This window comes from Eptatretus burgeri, chromosome 12, assembly GCF_056783735.1.
Source record: "Eptatretus burgeri isolate ZD-2024b chromosome 12, Ebu_testis_v1, whole genome shotgun sequence".
In the NCBI taxonomy this organism is placed as follows: Eukaryota; Metazoa; Chordata; class Myxini; order Myxiniformes; family Myxinidae; genus Eptatretus; species Eptatretus burgeri.
In genome coordinates, this window is record NC_140972.1 from 75,266,825 (window position 1) to 75,285,571 (window position 18,747).

Below are 18,747 nucleotides of genomic sequence, written 5' to 3' on the forward strand. Positions count from 1 at the left end.
CTCTCTCTCTCTCTCTCCGTCTCCTCCTTCTCCTTCTCCTTCTTCTCCTTCTCCTTCTCCTTCTCTCACACTCTCCTTCTCTCTCTCTCTCTCTCTCTCTCTCTCTCTCTCTCTCTCTCTCTCTCTCTCTCTCTCCCTCTCCCTCTCCCTCTCTCTCTCTCTCTCCCTCTCTCTCTCCCTCTCTCTCCCTCTCTCTCCCTCTCTCTCCCTCTCTCTCTCCCTCTCTCTCCCTCTCTCTCTCCCTCTCTCCCCGTCTCTCTCCCCGTCTCTCTCCCCGTCTCTCTCCCCGTCTCTCTCTCTCTCCGTCTCTCCCTCTCTCCCTCTCTCTCTCCGTCTCTCCCTCTCTCTCTCCGTCTCTCCCTCTCTCCCTCTCTCGGCTCTCTCTCTCTCTCTCTCTCTCTCTCTCTCTCTCTCTCTCTCTCTCTCTCTCTCTCTCTCTCTCTCTCTCTCTCTCTCTCTCTCTCTCTCTCTCTTTCTCTGTGGCTTTGTTTGTTCCTTATGCATGGCTCCATCTTTTAAGTTACAAAGTCGGGGTACAAATACAACTTTGCTTGGGGGGTAACATAGGCGATGTAGCCATGGCGTCACGCGGGGGTGTGGAGGGCCAGGGGATATGTAAATTTGTACCATGTAGCGACACCTCGTGGTGGTGGCAGAGGGTATTACAATTTCAGATTTTACCTGGACAATGCTGAGGTTAAAGTACTCTTCGCAAGGGTAAATTTGTCCTCTTTCCATTCTCCCTCCCAATAACCCCCCCCCTCCACCTCTCACAAAAATGGAGGGGCCTCTCAAAACCTGTCCTCGTATATTTCATTGTTCCTATCGATCCATAGGTAAGATGATCAGGTATTCGATGATATGAGTGAGGTAAGTGGAAAACACAATTTATCGTTAAGAAATCAATGCGAGCTATTCCAAGTCGAGGTATTGTCAAGCAAGTCACAAATAATGTTGAAATAAGACCCCGTCAAGGGAGAATGAGGTGTCAGATGAAGCGCATGATTAAGGATATAATTAAATAATGCCGTTAATTATCTTCAAAGGGGTGTTTTAATTAACCCAAACACCCAATTTTCACTCATGCACTTCCTTGGAGTTCCCTTAGTATGCATGTAAAGTTTCAGGCTGCTAGGTTTTATGGTTTTGAGGAGATACACACACACATTGACATTTATTAGTTGTATCGAGGGATAGAAACTGTATATCGATAATATTTTTTTATACATAATATCTAAGATTTAAAGCTTTTTGTAACCACTGACTGATATGAAAGATTGGGACCTTCCGGTCCCGATCCCGATAATGAATGAGCGATTTAATAATAATAATTAACAAATTACAAGATGATAATTTCAAACAAGACACCAGAGTGAAATTAATTTGACACAAAGACAATGGGAATGAACTCAGGACGAAGCCCGACCTAACATAACATGGAGTAGCCCTTTTTCCCCTTCACTTATTTTATGCCTACAGGTTTCATTACCTACAGAGGGGAGCAATGGGGGAAAAGCTGGGAAAACAACCCACACAGGAGGATATAGCACACTCGCCTCTAAGTTGTCGAGTCTGGGTTCGAATCCCGACCCAGCTATAAACTGTTATCCTGGTCTTTTACAGATGTGTGTGCCATCCCTCAGATGGACTGGACGTTAAACTGGGTGTCCCGTCTGCCGGCATTAGTTGGTGGACATGAAAGACCCAACAGTGTCCTTCGTGAAGAGTAGGTGAGCTATCGCTGGCACCCTGAACAAAATTGCAAATTCCTGTCCTAATTACTCCTGGGAAGGTAATGGCAAACCACCCAGTATAACACTTGCCAAGAAAGTGCTTCAGCAGCAGGTGAGCGTAACACTCTGTAACAGAGTGTGGTACATCAGAATCAGAGAAAGTGTGTGTGTGTGTGTGTGTGTGTGTGTGTGTGTGTGTGTGTGTGTGTGTGTGTGTGTGTGTGTGTGTGTGTGTGTGTGTGTGTGTGTGTGTGTGTGTGTTTCCTTAGAGCAATCGTTTAATGTTGGGGTCCTGAAGAGTGAAGTAATATTGTGATTAAGATCACTTCATCAAATCAGAAAAAAAACACACTTTTCATTAAAAAAAACTGTTGTTTTGGCTGCCGTGAGAAAGAGTGCAAGAAATGTTACATTTTGATCATATCATTCTCAAGTTGTGTTTGTAAAATATGGCACAACAAATAATATAATTATAGTATGGCTGGGAAGCTTAAACATGTAAACGTCTGTTCAGGTCATTAAACGTTTAAAAATTGCAAAACATTAAAATGGCAAAATCTATTATTTTTGTGTCTACGAGGGCATTCAGAATGTTCTTGGAATGGGATATTAATCGTAGTCAAAGAAATGCAGTTTGTTTATAATTTTAAAAGTATATTTGTAAAAATAAACACCCCATACATGCAAAGCGAAAAGCGGGGTTAAGCAATTGGTTCATTTCTGTCTGTCTGTCTGTTTGCCTGTCTGTCTGTTCTATCTACAAATGTTAGTTTCTGATCGATGAACAATTTAATTACAATTGAATGTTATATTTTGAACAATGAGTAGGAAAACAATCCTGTTGTTTAGTAGTACTTTGGCTCTGAATTTGTTCCGATCGTACGTGCACATAGACATAGACAGAGACAGAGAGAGGGAGATCGAGAGAGACAGAGAAAGACAGAAAGAGAGAGAGGGAGAGCGAGAGAGACAGAGAGAGAGAGAGAGAGAGAGAGAGAGAGAGAGAGAGAGAGAGAGAGAGAGAGAGAGAGAGAGAGAGAGAGAGGAGGGAGGGAAGAAGAGAGATAATATATTAGTCTGTCTGCCTGTCTGACAGTCAATCAAAATTGAAAATCATTCCTAATAAGAAACTTACTCTTTTTAAGGATGTCATAAAGGACACAAACAACAGGCACGAAGAACTAATCTATTCGACTTGTTCTTGTCTCCTCCCCAACTCATGCATGAAGATTTGTTCCAATCCATCCATAACGTTTTGAGATATCATGCTATATATCGTTTTGGCCCATCACTCAATGGTGAAGAATCACTGAAAAAATTATTGTATCCGGATCCAGATCTTCACCAAAATCGAATCAATGCATCCTGATCACACACCCAACCTGTGCACCAGATTTTGTCTGAATCCGTCCATAACGTCTTGAGACATCCTCCTCGCAAACAGATAGACAGAACAACAGGGGTGAAAACATTAACTCCGTCCAACTTTGTTGGTCAGGTCAGGTATGGGAGCATGTGTGCTATATCGTATTTGCGTCGCTGCGTCCACTTTCCACCAGTACTCCAGGGGCCTCCATCTGGCCATCCCCCAGGCAGATGCCTGGCCCATCCCCATCTCCTTGAGATGCTGAACAACCTGCTGCAACTACGAGGCATGTGGTTGGCCCATTGGCTTCCTCCACTCACGAGGCTCCCTCGCTGAGAGAATCTGGTGAGCAAGATTAGCATCAGGAAAATGAGCCACATGTACATACAGCCGCAGCTGAGGCTCACGGACTATGCAGGTAACAAATCTCATTTGGGTCTCTCAGCAACCGCTCGTTGGACACAAAGTCTGATCAGCGATAGCCAAGGATTCTCCGAAGAGACCTGGTACCAAAGGAATTAAGTCTACTTCTCAGATCCGTGGCCAGAATCCAAGTCTCACATTCATAGGGAAAGACTGGAAGCACCAAGGACCTGAAGACTCGGACTTTCGTCCTCCCGCACAGGTACTGGCAGCATCACACCCCATGATCCAGTGAATCCATGACTCCCCAGGCCTGACCCAGATGTCTGTTGACCTCTGGCTCACTGCCAGCAGAGACATAAATATCACTGCCAAGGGAAGTGAATCTCTCTGTGACCTCAACATCCTCACTACAAACAGGTACAGATAGGATAGCAGCATCCAAGATGTCATTGAAAGCCTGGATCTCAGTTTTGACCCTGGAAACACGTAAATCCAGTAGCTCCGACTCCTCATTCAGCTCCTTGAGGGCCCTCAAAAGGATATCTAGAGTCTCCGCAAAGATGACTGCATCATCTGCGAAATCAAGGTCAGAGATCTCACATTCCCAAACGATACACCACAGCTTGATCTCTCCGACATCCTCCCTAGAATCTAGTCCATACAAGTGCTGAAAAGTGTAGGGGCCAGTACACACCCCTGATGAACTCCAGTAACAACTGGAAATAAGTCAGAGATGGTATCACCACATCTCACAGCACTCGCAGTACCAGAATATAGTTCAGACATCAGATTGATCAGTTTTGGTGGCACCCCATGAATACCAAGAATCCTCCAGAGGGCATCCCGATTCATTGAATCGAACGTTTTACAGAGATCAACATAGGCTGCAAGCAGCCCCTGCCGAAACTCTCGTCTGCATTTGGTGAGGACCCGAAGAGCAAGGATACAGTCAATCATTGACTTCTTTTGTGTAAAGCCTGACTGCTCTGGACACTGGTGCTCAAGCAGATGGTGGCGAACCCTATCGAGAATTATCTGAGCAAAGACCTTGCCCGGCACTGAGAGCAGCGTCACCCCTCGGTAGTTGTTGCAGTCTTGGTGATCACCCTTCGCTTTCCAGAGAAGGACAACAAGGCCCCTCTTTCAGTCAGTTGGGATGATGCCTGTGTTCAAGGCAGAGCACAGAAATGCATGCAACGACACGAGCACAGCATTTCCACCAACCTTCAGAAGTTCAGCATGGATGCCACAGATCCCAAGAGCTTTACCCCATTTCAAGCAATTCACTGCAGCCCGTGTTTCCACAAACGAAGGTGGACCACAGTTGATTGGAGGGTCAGCAATAGGGATTGTAACACCCCTGATATCCAACTCGACAGCTGGTGGATCAACCTGGTACAGCCGCTCAAAGTAACTGGCTCAGCGGGCCTTCACTTCGCACTCCACTGTCAAGAGCCTCTGCTCTAACCACCCGCTGCTCTAACTGCAGTACACCGAGGGATGGGCTTAGAGGAACGCGATGCATGAATTCCCCTGTAAGCAGGACGAGAATCACTTGACCACAGGTGATGCTCTACCCCCTCACAGATTCCTCGCACATAGGCCTCCTTGTCCACCCTTGGTGCATGTACAGTTTTACACCTCAGCGCCGTGAACAGCTCAGCTCTGCCATTCGGCCTGGCCCTGTGTCTCTGGTCAATGGTATCCAGTGTCCCTTGAGAGACAAAATTCTTCTTAAAAAAAGAGACAAAAGCAACATCAAGGACGGTGGTCTTGAAGGCACTACACAACTCTTCAGGATCCCCAAAAGCACCCAGACCCCCCAAATCTCCACTCAGCCTGTTTGCAAACTCCTCAGCTACCCTCTTATCCTTGAGTTTGCCGACATCCAGTCTAGGCTGAGATGGTACCATTCTCCTGCATTTATGCTGCAATTCAGAGTTGCTACAACAAGCTTGTGGTCAGTATTGAGGAACTGAGCACTCCTGTGGAACCAGCAATTCTGGATCATCCTCTAGTCACCATCAATGAGCACCTGGTCAATCTCCTTTGCCACACCGCCAGCGTTGGAATGCCAAGTCTATTGATGAGCCTGTGGGCGCTGAAACCATGAACCAGCCACCCTAAGTCCACGACTTCTTGCAAAGTCAAGGAACTTAGTGCTATTCTGGTTCATAGTTCCAGACCCATGGGGACCAACTCACATCTCATAACCATCCCGATCAGTTCCAGTTGATGCATTGAAATCCCCCAAGACTGGAAGCGTATCTTGCCTGGGGCACTGATAAACCACAGACTTCAGCGTGGCATGGAATGCATCCTTCACGGTGAGATCACTCGCCTCAGTCGGAGCATAAACAGAGACCAGGGAAATGACACCCAAGGAGTGACGAATCCTTAATCTCATAATACGCTCATTGACCGATGTTACTTCAATTATCATTGGAGTCAGCTTATTGGACACAGCTACAGCAACTCCTTGGGCATGGTAATCATCAGAGTGACCAGACCAATAGTAGGTGTAACCACTCACCATGATCTCGCCGCAATCCGGTCTCCGCAACTTAGAGAGTGCTGCAATACTGATGTCCAAACGCTTGAGCTCAGATGATAACAGAGAAAGGTGATCATCCTCTCTTAGGGGTAGGACATTCCAGGCACCCACTCGCAGGGACCACCTCAGGTTAACCCAAGGAGACCGCCGTCTGGTGGACGATACCTCAGCACCACTCTGACGCACACTTCCATAATCTGACCCGGGAATGTTACCCCATGGTTTCCTTCCTATCAACAAAGATTGGGGGTCCCGAAGGCTTTGCCCCAATCCCATCATCCAGTGAGTTGCCCTGCGAACGGAAGCTGCACAGGAGGTACTCCCACGGAGTGGGTTTCAGGTTTTTTTTAAATGCTTTTTGTATGTATTGCGGAATGAAGGGTTTTACGGTGGCCAGAGTGCAAATCCTGCCACCAACCTCCTAATAAGAAGTAACCCAACTGCCGGAGGTCGTCCGCAGACACAGTTGGGCACGAGATATGAATGGCTGTTGGCTCACAAGGAGCTCCTCCACCCTTTGACAGGCTTTGTTCTTCATCCTGCTGGGTGTCCATATCATACACCCTCCTCACCAAGAAACTTTGTGGGGGAGATGGTTTCGTCGCTGACAACCCGACCATGGAACAGGTTGGTACAGGTTTACATGGTACATGTAGCAAGTCACACATCTAATCTGACCTGGCCTGACACATACGTTGGTGGAGGTAATGATTGGGAAGGATACAATGATGGAAACGATCCAAAGTTGAAAAGGCGAGACTGCAATGTGAAAAGGGCATTGGATAGCATTTTCAGGTGTCATTGTTGTTTGAACTTAATTTTGCTTGAGAAATAAGTAAATAAAACGCAACAAAAAGCACAATTTAATGAAATTATATCAATGGTGACAATAAGACCATTTCAGACCGAATTATAATTCAGCAACAGGAACGTTCAATGTTTCATAGCAATATGACATTCACCTAGGGATGGCAGGATAGCTTAGACCTTAGAGGTACGCACACTCACCTGTCTCGACTGGCTTAGAATCTCGACTGAGCTACAAACTGTCACCCTGGTATTTGGCATGCAGGGCGAGGCATCAATTTTTGTGCTGTCCCTCGGATGGGCGATGAGTCAGTGGACCCGTCTGTCTGCAGTGTGCACCTTGATGCACATTAAAGATCCCATGGTATCTTTCACAAAAGGGTCAGTGAGTTATCACCGGCACCCCAGCCAACTTGCTGCCAGTCGAATGTCGGGCCTGGCTAGTTGCTTACAGAAAGACTTGCGGCCAAACACCGATTTTCCCAGCCGACCCACAAGGTGGGAATATTTGGGGTTCTTAATGAAGAAGAAAAAAAAACATTCACCTGGAGATATTTGGTCCAGAAAACTGATTGCTTGATGTCATTATCAGAATGACAGGCCTGGTGTTGGCTTCATTATTAGGGTGGTGGCTTGGGATCCCAGGATCCTGAGTTATAATTCCCACTCAGCTGTTGAAATAATACCAGGTGGGGTTGACTCTGCCTGTCATCTTTCTGAGGTCAGAAAAATGAGTGCCAGCATGCTAGTATACTGTGTCAGAGTGACGACCCGTCCAGGATTGTGCCCAATAGCCAAGGAGACTGCTTCAGCAGCACCAACGCACTGCACAGAGTATGGTCCCAATGGATGGATGGATTAATTATCAGAATGACAGGCCTGGTGTTGGCTTCATGGTTAAAGTGGCTGGCTTAAGATTTTAGACCCTTGAGTTCAAGCCCCTGTTTTTTTTTAACTATTTAATTAACACCAGGTGGGTTCACTCAGCCTGTCATCCTTCTGAAGTTGGCAAAATGAATAAAACCTACTGGTTATTGGGGCATTGCATCACTGACACAGCAGTGTCCCCAGAAAATGATGCAGCCACACCCTGCATAAAAAAATTAATAAATTAGAATGACAATACCCAATGCTAGACTAATGCAGACCAAGGTTAAAAGGTATCCAGAGAAAGAATAAATTTTTTTAACTTCATTGTGTTTTGAAATGTGCAGCCAGATGGACCTTCCTACAACATATACCTGGCATGCTCCACCTTGATGGCAAACTATATCGACTGTAGTTCTCAGTTCGAAGCTTTGTTTCCATTTACTGGCCCAAACCTCTGGAGGTGAACATTTGGTGAAGGACACACACACACACAAGCAGCAGGTGAGCCTTGACCAAGATAAGAGCATCAGAAAGGCTATGGGTAGTGTGCTGGTGTAGTGAACGGTGTGCTGTTACATTGCTCTCTCTGGGTGGCAGAGCTGTGCGGTGGGAACTTGCTGCGTGGGAGGATGAGGGCACGACCCACACTCTCCAGTGTACAAAGGACACACTGTGACCATCGCATACGAGCTGAGCATGGACAATACTGTCCTGCAGGTATAGTGAATGCATCTACAAAACGTCAGGTTTGGGTCTACCCAAGGCTTCCTGTAACAATAATTGTTTTCCTGAGATTTCCAAATATCTTGTTTTCTTTATTGTCTAATATACAAAGCTCTTTCTAACCAGTGATTGACTCACTGACTGATATTAAGGATCGGTACCTTCCGGGTGACGTAGAAAGCTGAAATTTTGCGTGCCGATGGACATTGAAGCCAGTACACCGGAAAAAAAAACCACAGAATCGTTGGCAGCATCCACAAATGAAAATATAAATAAATGAAGAAAAAATAAATGAAAAAATGCAGGTGAGCGACCCGAGACAATGGGGAAGCATGGTTCATATGCTTCCATAATGTGTTAGCATATCCTACAGTGCTCTTCCCCCTTCTTCTTTTTCATGTTATTTAACGGCTCAAATTATATTAGCAGAATGACACCTTCCCACATTCCCACCTTCTTGGGGGCTTGGCCAGGAATGTCTTTTTCCCCAAGTCTTTAATGAACCGACTGGTCAGGCTTGACGTGCGGCTGAATGTGGAAGGTAACTGAAATTTGTTCAGGGTGCCAGTGATAGCCCGCCTAATGTTTGTGAAAGACAAAGTGGGATCTTCATCATCCACCAACAACCAGTGCTGGTAGATGGGTCCTCTGGCTCATCATCCTTCTCATTGATGACACATACATAGATGTCTCCCCTGCATGTGAAACACGAGGATGACAGTTTAGAGCTGGGTCGACATTAGAACTCAGGTTCGACAGAGGACAGCTCAGAGGCGAGTGTGCGTACCTGTATGCTATCCTGCCAGACCATTAATTAAAGACCAGCACAGACCATGAAATGTGAAATGGTCAAAGAAACAACCACAGCCATATGATGACCAATTCCCGCCAGCGGCACCCCACCATCATCCAAGCTGCTAATGGATATGCCGTAACAGATCAACGTTTGAGCTATGTCGATTATAGGTCTTGGCGTTGAACGACCACCATCGCCACCGTTAAGTAACCACAAAGTCTTTGAACAAATCTATTTCAAATTCTTCCTGTTCGTTTGTGTCACAGGCATTTCGTTTTCCAGCATGGTTTACCAACAGAAAAAGTCACTTTCACTTCGCCATCTCCAGATGTCCCATGCGCAGTCACTCAAAGGACTCGCCGCTCCGCTACCTAGACCTCAAACAGGACTAAGGTCTTCTCTTCTTCCTTGATTATCTTCATCTTCACTGCGTCTTATTTGCTGCGTCCTGAAAACCTCTGTGGCCATATCATATCTTATTATTTGATCCAGTCCTATCACTAACAACACATCATGATCATCTTCCATTCAATACAAGGGGCTTTCAAAAAACATTTCCTTCCTAACGATATCTACCTGTACAAGTAGATTGAAAATTAAACAAACTGTTGGGGTTTCTTTGACATCTGTGAGTATCTATGTTTTCCTAGAACCTTTGTGAATATCTATAGTTTCCAAGAAAACCCTTTGTATGCTGCTGTGAGCTCCACACCCGACCATATGCCTATTCCCTATTAAACTCAGATCTGTGACTTGGCGTGAATCGAAAGGCAACAGCTCCACAAGGATGCTTGGGCATGGATGAAACTGAAACAAGATAGAAGCTTTCACAAAAAGGTATTTTAAAGAAACATGTTATATTAATTTTAAACTCTCCCCAAGCCCACCTCTTTCCAGGTTTCCAGGTTACCGGGTCTCCCCCTGCTCCCTCAACCTCCCCTTGATCCTTTTATTATTATTATTATTATTATTATTATTATTATTATTATTATTATTATTTTTTTGTTCCATTTTTGCTTTTCCTTCCATATCTGTGATTGAGAGTTTGTGGTTGTATACATCTTGTTCTCACCCCCTGTGTCCTCCCCATGTCCCTCATTCATCCCCACGTCCCTCATTCGTCCCCACGTCCCTCATCCCTCCCAGTCCATTTTTGTTCCTCAACCACACTGTTGGTGTGTTTCCCCACCCATCTCCCTCTCTTTCTACTGTTCCTTTCGTTCTGTAACATCCTTGTCCTTTCTGTGTTCTAGCTCTTCCAGGAGCCTCGACTCTGTTTTTTTGTTTTTTGTTTTTTTTTTTTACTTCAACGCAATATCGAAGGAAATTGTCGAAAGAAACGCTTTTGAACACAAATTTGGATGCACAAAGCTTTCATATTATTTAATGACAAATACTATGAGTTCCATTATGAGGAACTTAAACACAGGAGGCCATTATAGGCCCATCAAGCATGCACAATGGTTGCCAACCTAAGGTTGTCTGTGCTCTATCCTTCTTAATGCTGAGCGACAAGCATGGATGATATATCCTGTTCACAGACAAACAAACGGACAGACAGGAGTTAAAACATAACCTCCGTTCACCTTCGGAGGCGGAGGTAACGAGCACGGCCCTACCTTATTAAGTGCTCAGTCTTATCGTTACTTGGTCTCGTGTTTTCATGGAATGCCATCAGGAGTTACAATTAATTATAGGATGGTGGCTGAGGTGGACACAGGTTATGTATTCATCTTGTGACTTGCAAAGTCGAAGATTTTTCAAGTATAATTGTTAGTCGATTTTGTTGTTCCGTCTGTCTGTTTGTCTGTCTATTTATCGCTTTCAGGTCACAATTTCAACCGATCTTCACGAAATTTCACCACATGGTAGAGTTTGTCATAAGAAAGAAGCCTCTTGATTTTGAGGTCAAAAGGTAAACATAGGCCAAAGGTCAACAACTTGGGTGAAATTTCTAAAATCCTCAATTTTCATCCGATTGACCTGAAATTTGAAGAGGATTTACATTTCAGGTCACTGAATTCGACTAGCCAATTATTTTCGAGGTCAACATCGGCCAAAAGGACAACATAGGCCGAATTTCGAAAATTGACAAATTTTATCCCATTGACTTGAAATTTGAAGAGGAGTTGCATATCAGGTCACTGAATTATACCAGCCAATTATTTTTGTGGTCAACATAGACCAAAAGGTCAACATAGTCCCAAGGTCAACAACTGAGGAGGTATTTCTAAAATCCTCAATTTTCGTCCGATTGACTTGAAATTTGAAGAGGATATATATTTCCGGTCACTGAATTCAACCAGTCAATTATTTTCAAGGTCAACATAGACCAAAAGGTCAACACAGTTCTAAGGTCAACAACTAAGGTGGTATTTCTAAAATCCTCAATTTTCATCCGATTCACTTGAAATTTGAAGAGGATATAATATATTTCAGGTCACTGAAGTCGACCACTAATTATTTTGCAGGTCCACTTTGGCCAAATTCTAAAATTGTCAATTTTCATCCGATTCACTTGAAATTTGAAGGAGTTGCATATTTGGTCATTGAATTCAATCAGCAATTATTTTGAAGTCAAATTTGTTTTATGGATTTTGCAAGTATCGTGCTCTGCATGACGTCTTCTTCTTGTTTGTTTGTCTGTCTGTGAGCGGGATATCTTAAAAGGTTATGGACGGATTCGAGCGAAATTTGGTGGACAGGTTGGGTGTGTGACAAAAATGAATTGATTAGATTTTTGTGAAGATTCAAATCCAGGTCCGGAGACTACAATTTTAAAACTTATTCTTCACCATTGAGAGAGAGGGCCAAAAACGACATATTGCATGATATCTAAAAAAGTTGTGGATGAGCTATGACAAAACTATGTGGATGAGTTGGTTCGGTGACAAGAACAAGCTGATTCGATTTTGGTTCAGGTCCAGATCCATTTCTGGCCTATCAGTGGGATACAAAACGTAAACTGTTCAGCTTGGTAGAGGTATGTGCTCTACTGAGTGCCGTTCTAGTTTTATAACGTGTAAAATGGTGAAAATGTGAGTGTGACAAACAGCTTTCTTCACGCGAAACTCGTCGCGGGTAGTTTAGTTATCGTTTGTTTTTTGTTTGTACAGTGCCTATAAAAAGTCTACACCCCCTTTCAAAATGTTCACCTTTTGTTGCCTTTTATCCTAGAATTAAATCAGAGTTTTTCCACCTTTATTTACATATCATAACCCACAACTTCCAAATGAAAAACAGATTCTACAAATTTCAGAAAATTAATTTAAAACACAAAACTAGAATATCTTGGTTGGATAAGTGTCCACCCCACCGAGTTCATACTTGGTGGAAGCACCTTTGACAGCTATTTACAGCTGTGAGTCTGTTGCGATAGGTCTCTACCAACTTTGCACACCTTGATTGGGCAATATTTGCCCATTCTTCTGCACAAAACTGTTCAAGCTCAGTCAAGTCGCATGCGGATCGTTGATGGACAGTAATCTTCAAGTCATGCCACATATTTACGATTGGATTTAGGTCTGAGCTCTGACTGGGCCACTCAAGGACATTTATCTTTTTGTTCCTTAGCCACTCCAGTATATCTTTGGCTGTGTGCTTCTGGTCATTGTCTTGCTGAAAGTTGAACTTCCTTCCCAATTTCAGCTTTCTTGCAGAGGGCAGCAAGTTTCTCTCTCGGTTTTTACCCCTCAGCCTGAATTGGCTAAGGGGTATTGTCGTCATAGGCGTCCGTCCGGGCGTCTGTCAACTTTTGGTTTCCGTCGATTTCGAGGAGAACGCCTTGTCCGATTAAATCCATTTTTGCAGGGTATGTTGGGGTTGAGTAGAGGAAGGTTCCTTTCGATAAACAGTGCGATGCAATATCCAATATGGCGGCTAGAGCAGCCATCTTGAATTTGGTTTCCGGACAATAACTTGAGAACGGCTTGACTTATTGATTTCATTTTTGTGTTGTATAATGGGGTTGAGTAGAGGAAGGTTCCTTTCCAAAATGGGCGTGCTGCGATTTTCAATATGGCCACCATCTTGACATTGGTTTGCGTCAAGGGGCTGAGGGGTTACGCCCGCTTTGCGGAGCTATTTTTTCTGTATTTTGCTCCATAGATTTTCCCTCTATCCTGACAAGTGCCCCAGTCCCTGCTGAAGAGAAACATCCCCATAACATGATGCGATATTCACCTACATGCTTCACAGTAGGGATGGTGTTCTTTGGGTGATATGCTGTGTTGGGTTTGTGCCAAATGTAACATTTTGCATTTAGAGCAAAAAGTTCCATCTTTGTTTCGACAGACCACAAAACCTTTTGCCACACAGCTTCAGGATCTCCAGAGTGTTGTTTTTTTTGCATAACACAAGCAGGACTGAAGGTGGGCTTTTTTGAGTCATGACTTCCTTCTTGCCATCCTACTGTACAGGTCAGACTTGTGTTGTGCTTGGGATATTCTTGTGACACGCACACTATGAACGGTCTTTGCCATAACCATAAAGGCATGTTGCTCTTTCAAAGTTGCCATTGGCCTCTTGGTGGTCTCTCTGATATCAGTCCCCTCCTTGCTTGGTTGTCCAGTTTGGAGGGACGGCCTGATGTAGGCACGGTCTTCTTGGTACCATATGCCTTCCACTTCTTTATTATTGGCTTGACTGTGCTCCAAGGGATATTGCAGGCCTTTGAAATTTTTTTTATACCCATCGCATGATCTGTGCCTTTCCACAACTTTATCCCGGACGTCTTTTGAAAGCTCCTTTCTCATGGTTGAGTGTTTGGTGTGAAATGCACTACCCAGCAGAGGAAACCTACAGGAACAGCTGATTTTATTCTGAAATAATCAGATTCACTCCAATTTAACACAGGTGGAGGCCAATTAATTTGGTGTGTGATTTTGAAGGTGATTGGTTACACCTGAGCTCATTTACAATTGCTATGATAAGAGGGGTGGACAATTTTCCAAACAAGAATTCTAGTTTTGTACTTTTGATTAATTTTCTGAAATTTGTAGAATTTGTTTTTCATTTGGAAGTTGTGGGTTATGATGTGTAAATAAAGGTGGAAAAAGTCTGATTTAATGCAATTTAATTCCAGGCTGTAATAATAATAATAATAATACAAGCATTCCTTTCGCACCATCTGCCAAGGCAGTTTCTTTGGCAAGGAGTACAGTCCTGGACGGGTCGCCGACCTCGGAAGAATGACAGGCTGAGTCAACCCCACCTGGTGTTGATTCAATGTTAGACAGGGGCTGGAACTAAGGACTAAGTTCCCCAGCCAGTTAGTGAACGTTAAAGAATCCACAGTGTCTTTTGTGACAAGAGGAGACAAGTTATCCCCATCACACTAAACAAATTACAAATTTTTGCAACCTTCAGTCAAACGTCAGGGCTGGCCAGCTGGTTTATGAAAGACTTGGTTCCTCAGCCAACTCCACAAATATAAGTACTGTTATAGTGTATACGATAGGAATTTATTCTTCTGTCATGTGCAGCATGAAGCTGCTGGGTAGCATCATTTGCTGAGAGTGCAGCTGTGCTGCTGATGCAATGCCATCTGTATGTTTTTGTTGAGGTATTTTTTTTGTATACCTTGTCGAGGCTCGTATGAAAGAAAACACACAATGCACAGCAAGGGGGGCATGAGACAAGAGGGACGGGAGTGGGAAAGACAAAACAGTGGGGAACAGAGACATTAGGAGATCTGTGGAAGGGAGAGGGATGGGACAGGGAACATGGGGAATAGAAGATGGACATTACAGGGACTTTCAGGAAGGAAAGCAGGGAATTTGAAGGAGGTGGGTTTGGTGTGGATTAACGGGAGTATAAAAGATTGAGGATTTGGATGGGGGATGATAAGAGGTGGTGGTGAACAGCTGTTTTGAAGGCCTGGAGGGAAGAATGGGAATGAATAGAGTGAGGGAGTTTATTCTAAAGGCGGGAAAAAAGAGGAATGGAAGAGTGAAGGTGAGCAGTGATTTGTGATTAACCTCCGCCATCGAAGATGGATGAAGGTTACTGTTTTCACCCCTGTCTGTTTGTTTGTTTGTTTGTTTGTGAACAGTTTTATGGAAAAACTCCTGCACGGATTTCGACGAAACTTGGTGGGGGGATTAGGTATGGTCCAAGGATCATGCCATTAGATTTTGGGCTTGGTCCAAAAAAAAAACTTAGAAAATTTTGCAACTTTTTTTCCCCAAAATTTCGATTTTATTTGAAAAATATTTGAATTTTTTTTTTTTGCATTTATACATGTTTTAAGTGATTTCCAACTCCCCCCCCAAAAAAAATTGTTGGAGGAAAAAAAAAACATTTTGCAATTTTTTTTCAAAAAAATTTCGATTTTTTTTTGGGTATTTCTACATGCGCATCGATCTAGTTTAGTTTATTCAATCGTGGTTCAGTAGAGTCTGATCCGTTTGACCTACAATGAATAGGATATCAGGTTCACTTAAGTGACCCAGCAGTATTGGCGGCGGAGGTTTTGCACTCTACCGAGTGCTCCCCCTCTTGTTTTGGTAGTTTTACCAGAAGGGGGTTGTTGGCGGACCTTGAGCGCCCTGCGGAAATATGGTGGGAACAAATCGCAGACAGAGCAGGGGGGGGTGAGACTGGAGAGGAGACGGTAGAAGACAGAAAGACCACCAACCTGCCTGCGGTGAGAGGCCCAAAGACAGCCTCTTCACGGGAGATGCCAATGATCCTAAATGCCTTGGTTTCCACAGCGTGAAGCCGAGAAAGGTGAGAGGCAGGAGCACCAGCTCAGAGGGAGGAGCAGTACTCCATCAGGCTGTGGACAAAAGCTAAGTACGTGGTCAGGAGCTCAGGTGGGCCGAGGAAGGACTTTGCACGACGGAGGATTCACAGTCGGCAACTGGGTTTTGAGGCCAGGTTGGAAATATGGCTTTCCCAGGAAAGATCATGGCAGATAGTGAGACCCAGAAGCTTGAAATAAAAGACTTCTTCCAGGGGATTGTTGAGAAAGTGGATGGGCGGGGGGGGGGGGTTCCATACTGTCCTTTTAGAGAGACATAGTGAGAGTGTGAGATTTGTCAGGATTGAAAGACATGTTCCCCGTGTTGGACCAGTTTGTGATTTTATCCAGATCTGCCGAGAGTGAAGAAGCTGCTGATTGCCGGTCTGAGGGATTACAGATGGTACGGTAGAGGGTGGAGTCATCAGCAAAGTGATAAAGAGGATTTTCTAGAGAGTCGGAGAGATCATTGATGAAAACCAGAAAAAGAACAGGGCCCAAAACGCTGCCTTGAGGAACTCCAGCCTGGACAGGAAGAGCGGATGAAAGAACTCCATTTAGGGCCACAGGTTGATTGCAACAGGAGAGGAAGTCTGTGAGCCATGAGTAGAGAAGGCCTTTGATACCATAGGAAGAGAGTTTGGTGAGCAGGACAGGGTGCCAGACCGTGTCAAAAGCACGCGATATGTCTAGGGATACGGCTCTGATTTCATGTCAGGCATTGAGGACTTGCATCCATTGTTGGGAGAGAGGGTAGCGGTGATAGCTCGCTTCCTCTTCGCGAAAGACACTGTGGGAAATTTAACGTCCACCAACTCATACCATAAGACAGGATGCCCAGTTTAACATCCATCCGATGAGGGCACACAAATTCATGAATCACCCAGCCCATAATTAAACACCGGGACGACAGGTGATAGCCGGGTCAGGATTCAAACACCGGCTAGACAGCTTCGAGCTGAGTGTTAGACCGCCCTGCCAGCCGATGATCGGAATAATTGCGGCCGTTAAAGAAGTAGTCGTCGTCGTGCATTGCATTGCTTTAACCTTGAGTAATGTGCTGAGCCTGCTAAGAAGATTAATTCAAAGCCTGTCTAGTAGTTTGGGAGGTGCACTGATGTGCTTGAGGCCGCCACAGCAGGGTGAGGCCAATGTGGCTCTTGGACATATACGTGTCATTTTATTGAATGTAAGTTTGTCGCCACAATTTTTTTTTTTTTGCAATAGACAACAGGAGAAAATAGCGGGACATATACAACTTACTTCTCTGCAAGTTATTATACATTCTAATGTCAACTTTGGGGGTTTTATTTTTTTTGCAGTATTTAAACTTTTTTTTGTTGCCCGTTTTATTCTTGTCATGAAAACATAACAAGCAATATCCCATAGCTATAGAATGCATCCTCTTTTTTAAAAAAATCATACCATTCGAAGACAACCAATTATTCTCAAGAACTGCCAACACGCTGTTGGAAAGCGAAATAATTTCTCGTGTTGAGTGTCAATTACAAAGCCCTTCAACTGTGTTTTTAGACGAGCATCCCACGCTGTCCATTTCGTGTGGGAAGTGCAGGAAAGGAAGGGTGTGGGTGGGGGGAGTAGAGTACCCGTGCAGGTTTGTTATCGCGCATGTCCGGGGCATCCGCACGCGACACGCGACACGCGCACGTGCGTCCTGCCAGTGACGCTGATCAGGTCTGTCCCGAACCTCCCCACTTACTGCGCATTCTCCTTTCGGATTCCTCCCAGATTTACGAAAAGCGTAAAAACTGTGCTTAGTAAATCTGTTGACGGACTGCTCTTATAAGTGTGGGTTTTGTTTTTTTTTGTTTTTAATCTTTTTTACGCTTTTTATAAATCTATTTATTATTTTTGAATGCGCTTGTATAACTTTGGATTTATTCTGCCAGCAACTCGTTGCTTGTACAATATACAGGGTGTCCATAAAGTATCTTTACAGTTTATAATTTATACCGTCTTGTGCTTCGTGCAACTAATGGTGCCCATGTAGAAGTGTATTAAATGAGGCAAAAAAACTTCAATATCTACTCTTCATTTTGTTATAATTTCCACAGGTTTATCTATTCATTTGCTTTTGTAATAAATTTTTTTAAATTGTAAAAAGACTTTATAGACACCCTGTGTATTCATTGAGGATTTTTTTTTAGTTTGGAATAATTACGTGTTGATTTTCTGACTTGGGGAACTTTTTCTTTACATTCCAGTGTGTTCGAGAAAAGTTTTCCAGGTGAGAAAATAAAAATTGCGATCCTGGCATCACGAAACAAGCCCACCACCACTTCACATTCATGTTCGCCATCCTGTCACCCCCCCCCCCCCAAATGCCAACTACCCTGCGTGCGTAATAAGAGTTCCTGCGAGATGCTCCTAAGGGTTCCTTTGAAGGAAAGTGAACGCGCGAAGCACGCACAGCACGCACTGCGGCTCAACTCAGGACCACGCCCTCCGCCATCAAAGCGACCCTTTGGGTCATCACAGACCCTTCTCGAAATAGTTTTCCCTCTTCTTGCACCGGTGTTTGCTAATATATAACCTTGAAAACAGTTTGGGTAAATGTTAGGGTTCCAAAAAGGATACGACTGCACGCATGGTTGGTAAAGTTTCAACAAGGGGAGAGGGTGAGAGGGTCAGCAAGTCATCTGACAAGAGACACTCATAATACTATAGTTATCATTATCTCAATTATCATTTAATTAGAGGTCGATTGGTATTTTGCCTTGAATATTGTTTCTGGATATTATGCTTTATTCAGAAAGATGTCTCTTCTAC

General features: G+C 44.1%; 1 protein-coding gene across 5 annotated transcripts in view; it reads left to right on the forward strand.

The window, feature by feature from the left end:
* Window positions 1-18,747, forward strand: part of LOC147015930 (uncharacterized) — a 131,379-nt gene that overhangs the window by 99,272 nt on the left and 13,360 nt on the right. For 3 of the 5 annotated variants that reach the window (XR_015049931.1, XR_015049930.1, XR_015049932.1), the window contains 2 exons: window positions 1,624-8,413; window positions 9,960-10,052. Coding sequence is in view for 2 of the 5 variants with exons in the window: in XM_085848568.1 (XP_085704694.1) it covers window positions 13,603-13,633 (31 nt within the window). In the remaining 3 variants the exon portion in view is untranslated. Of the gene's footprint in view, window positions 1-502; window positions 8,414-9,959; window positions 10,053-13,508; window positions 13,634-18,747 lie in introns of those variants that run through there. The other 2 variants (XM_085848570.1, XM_085848568.1) reach the window with 2 other exon arrangements.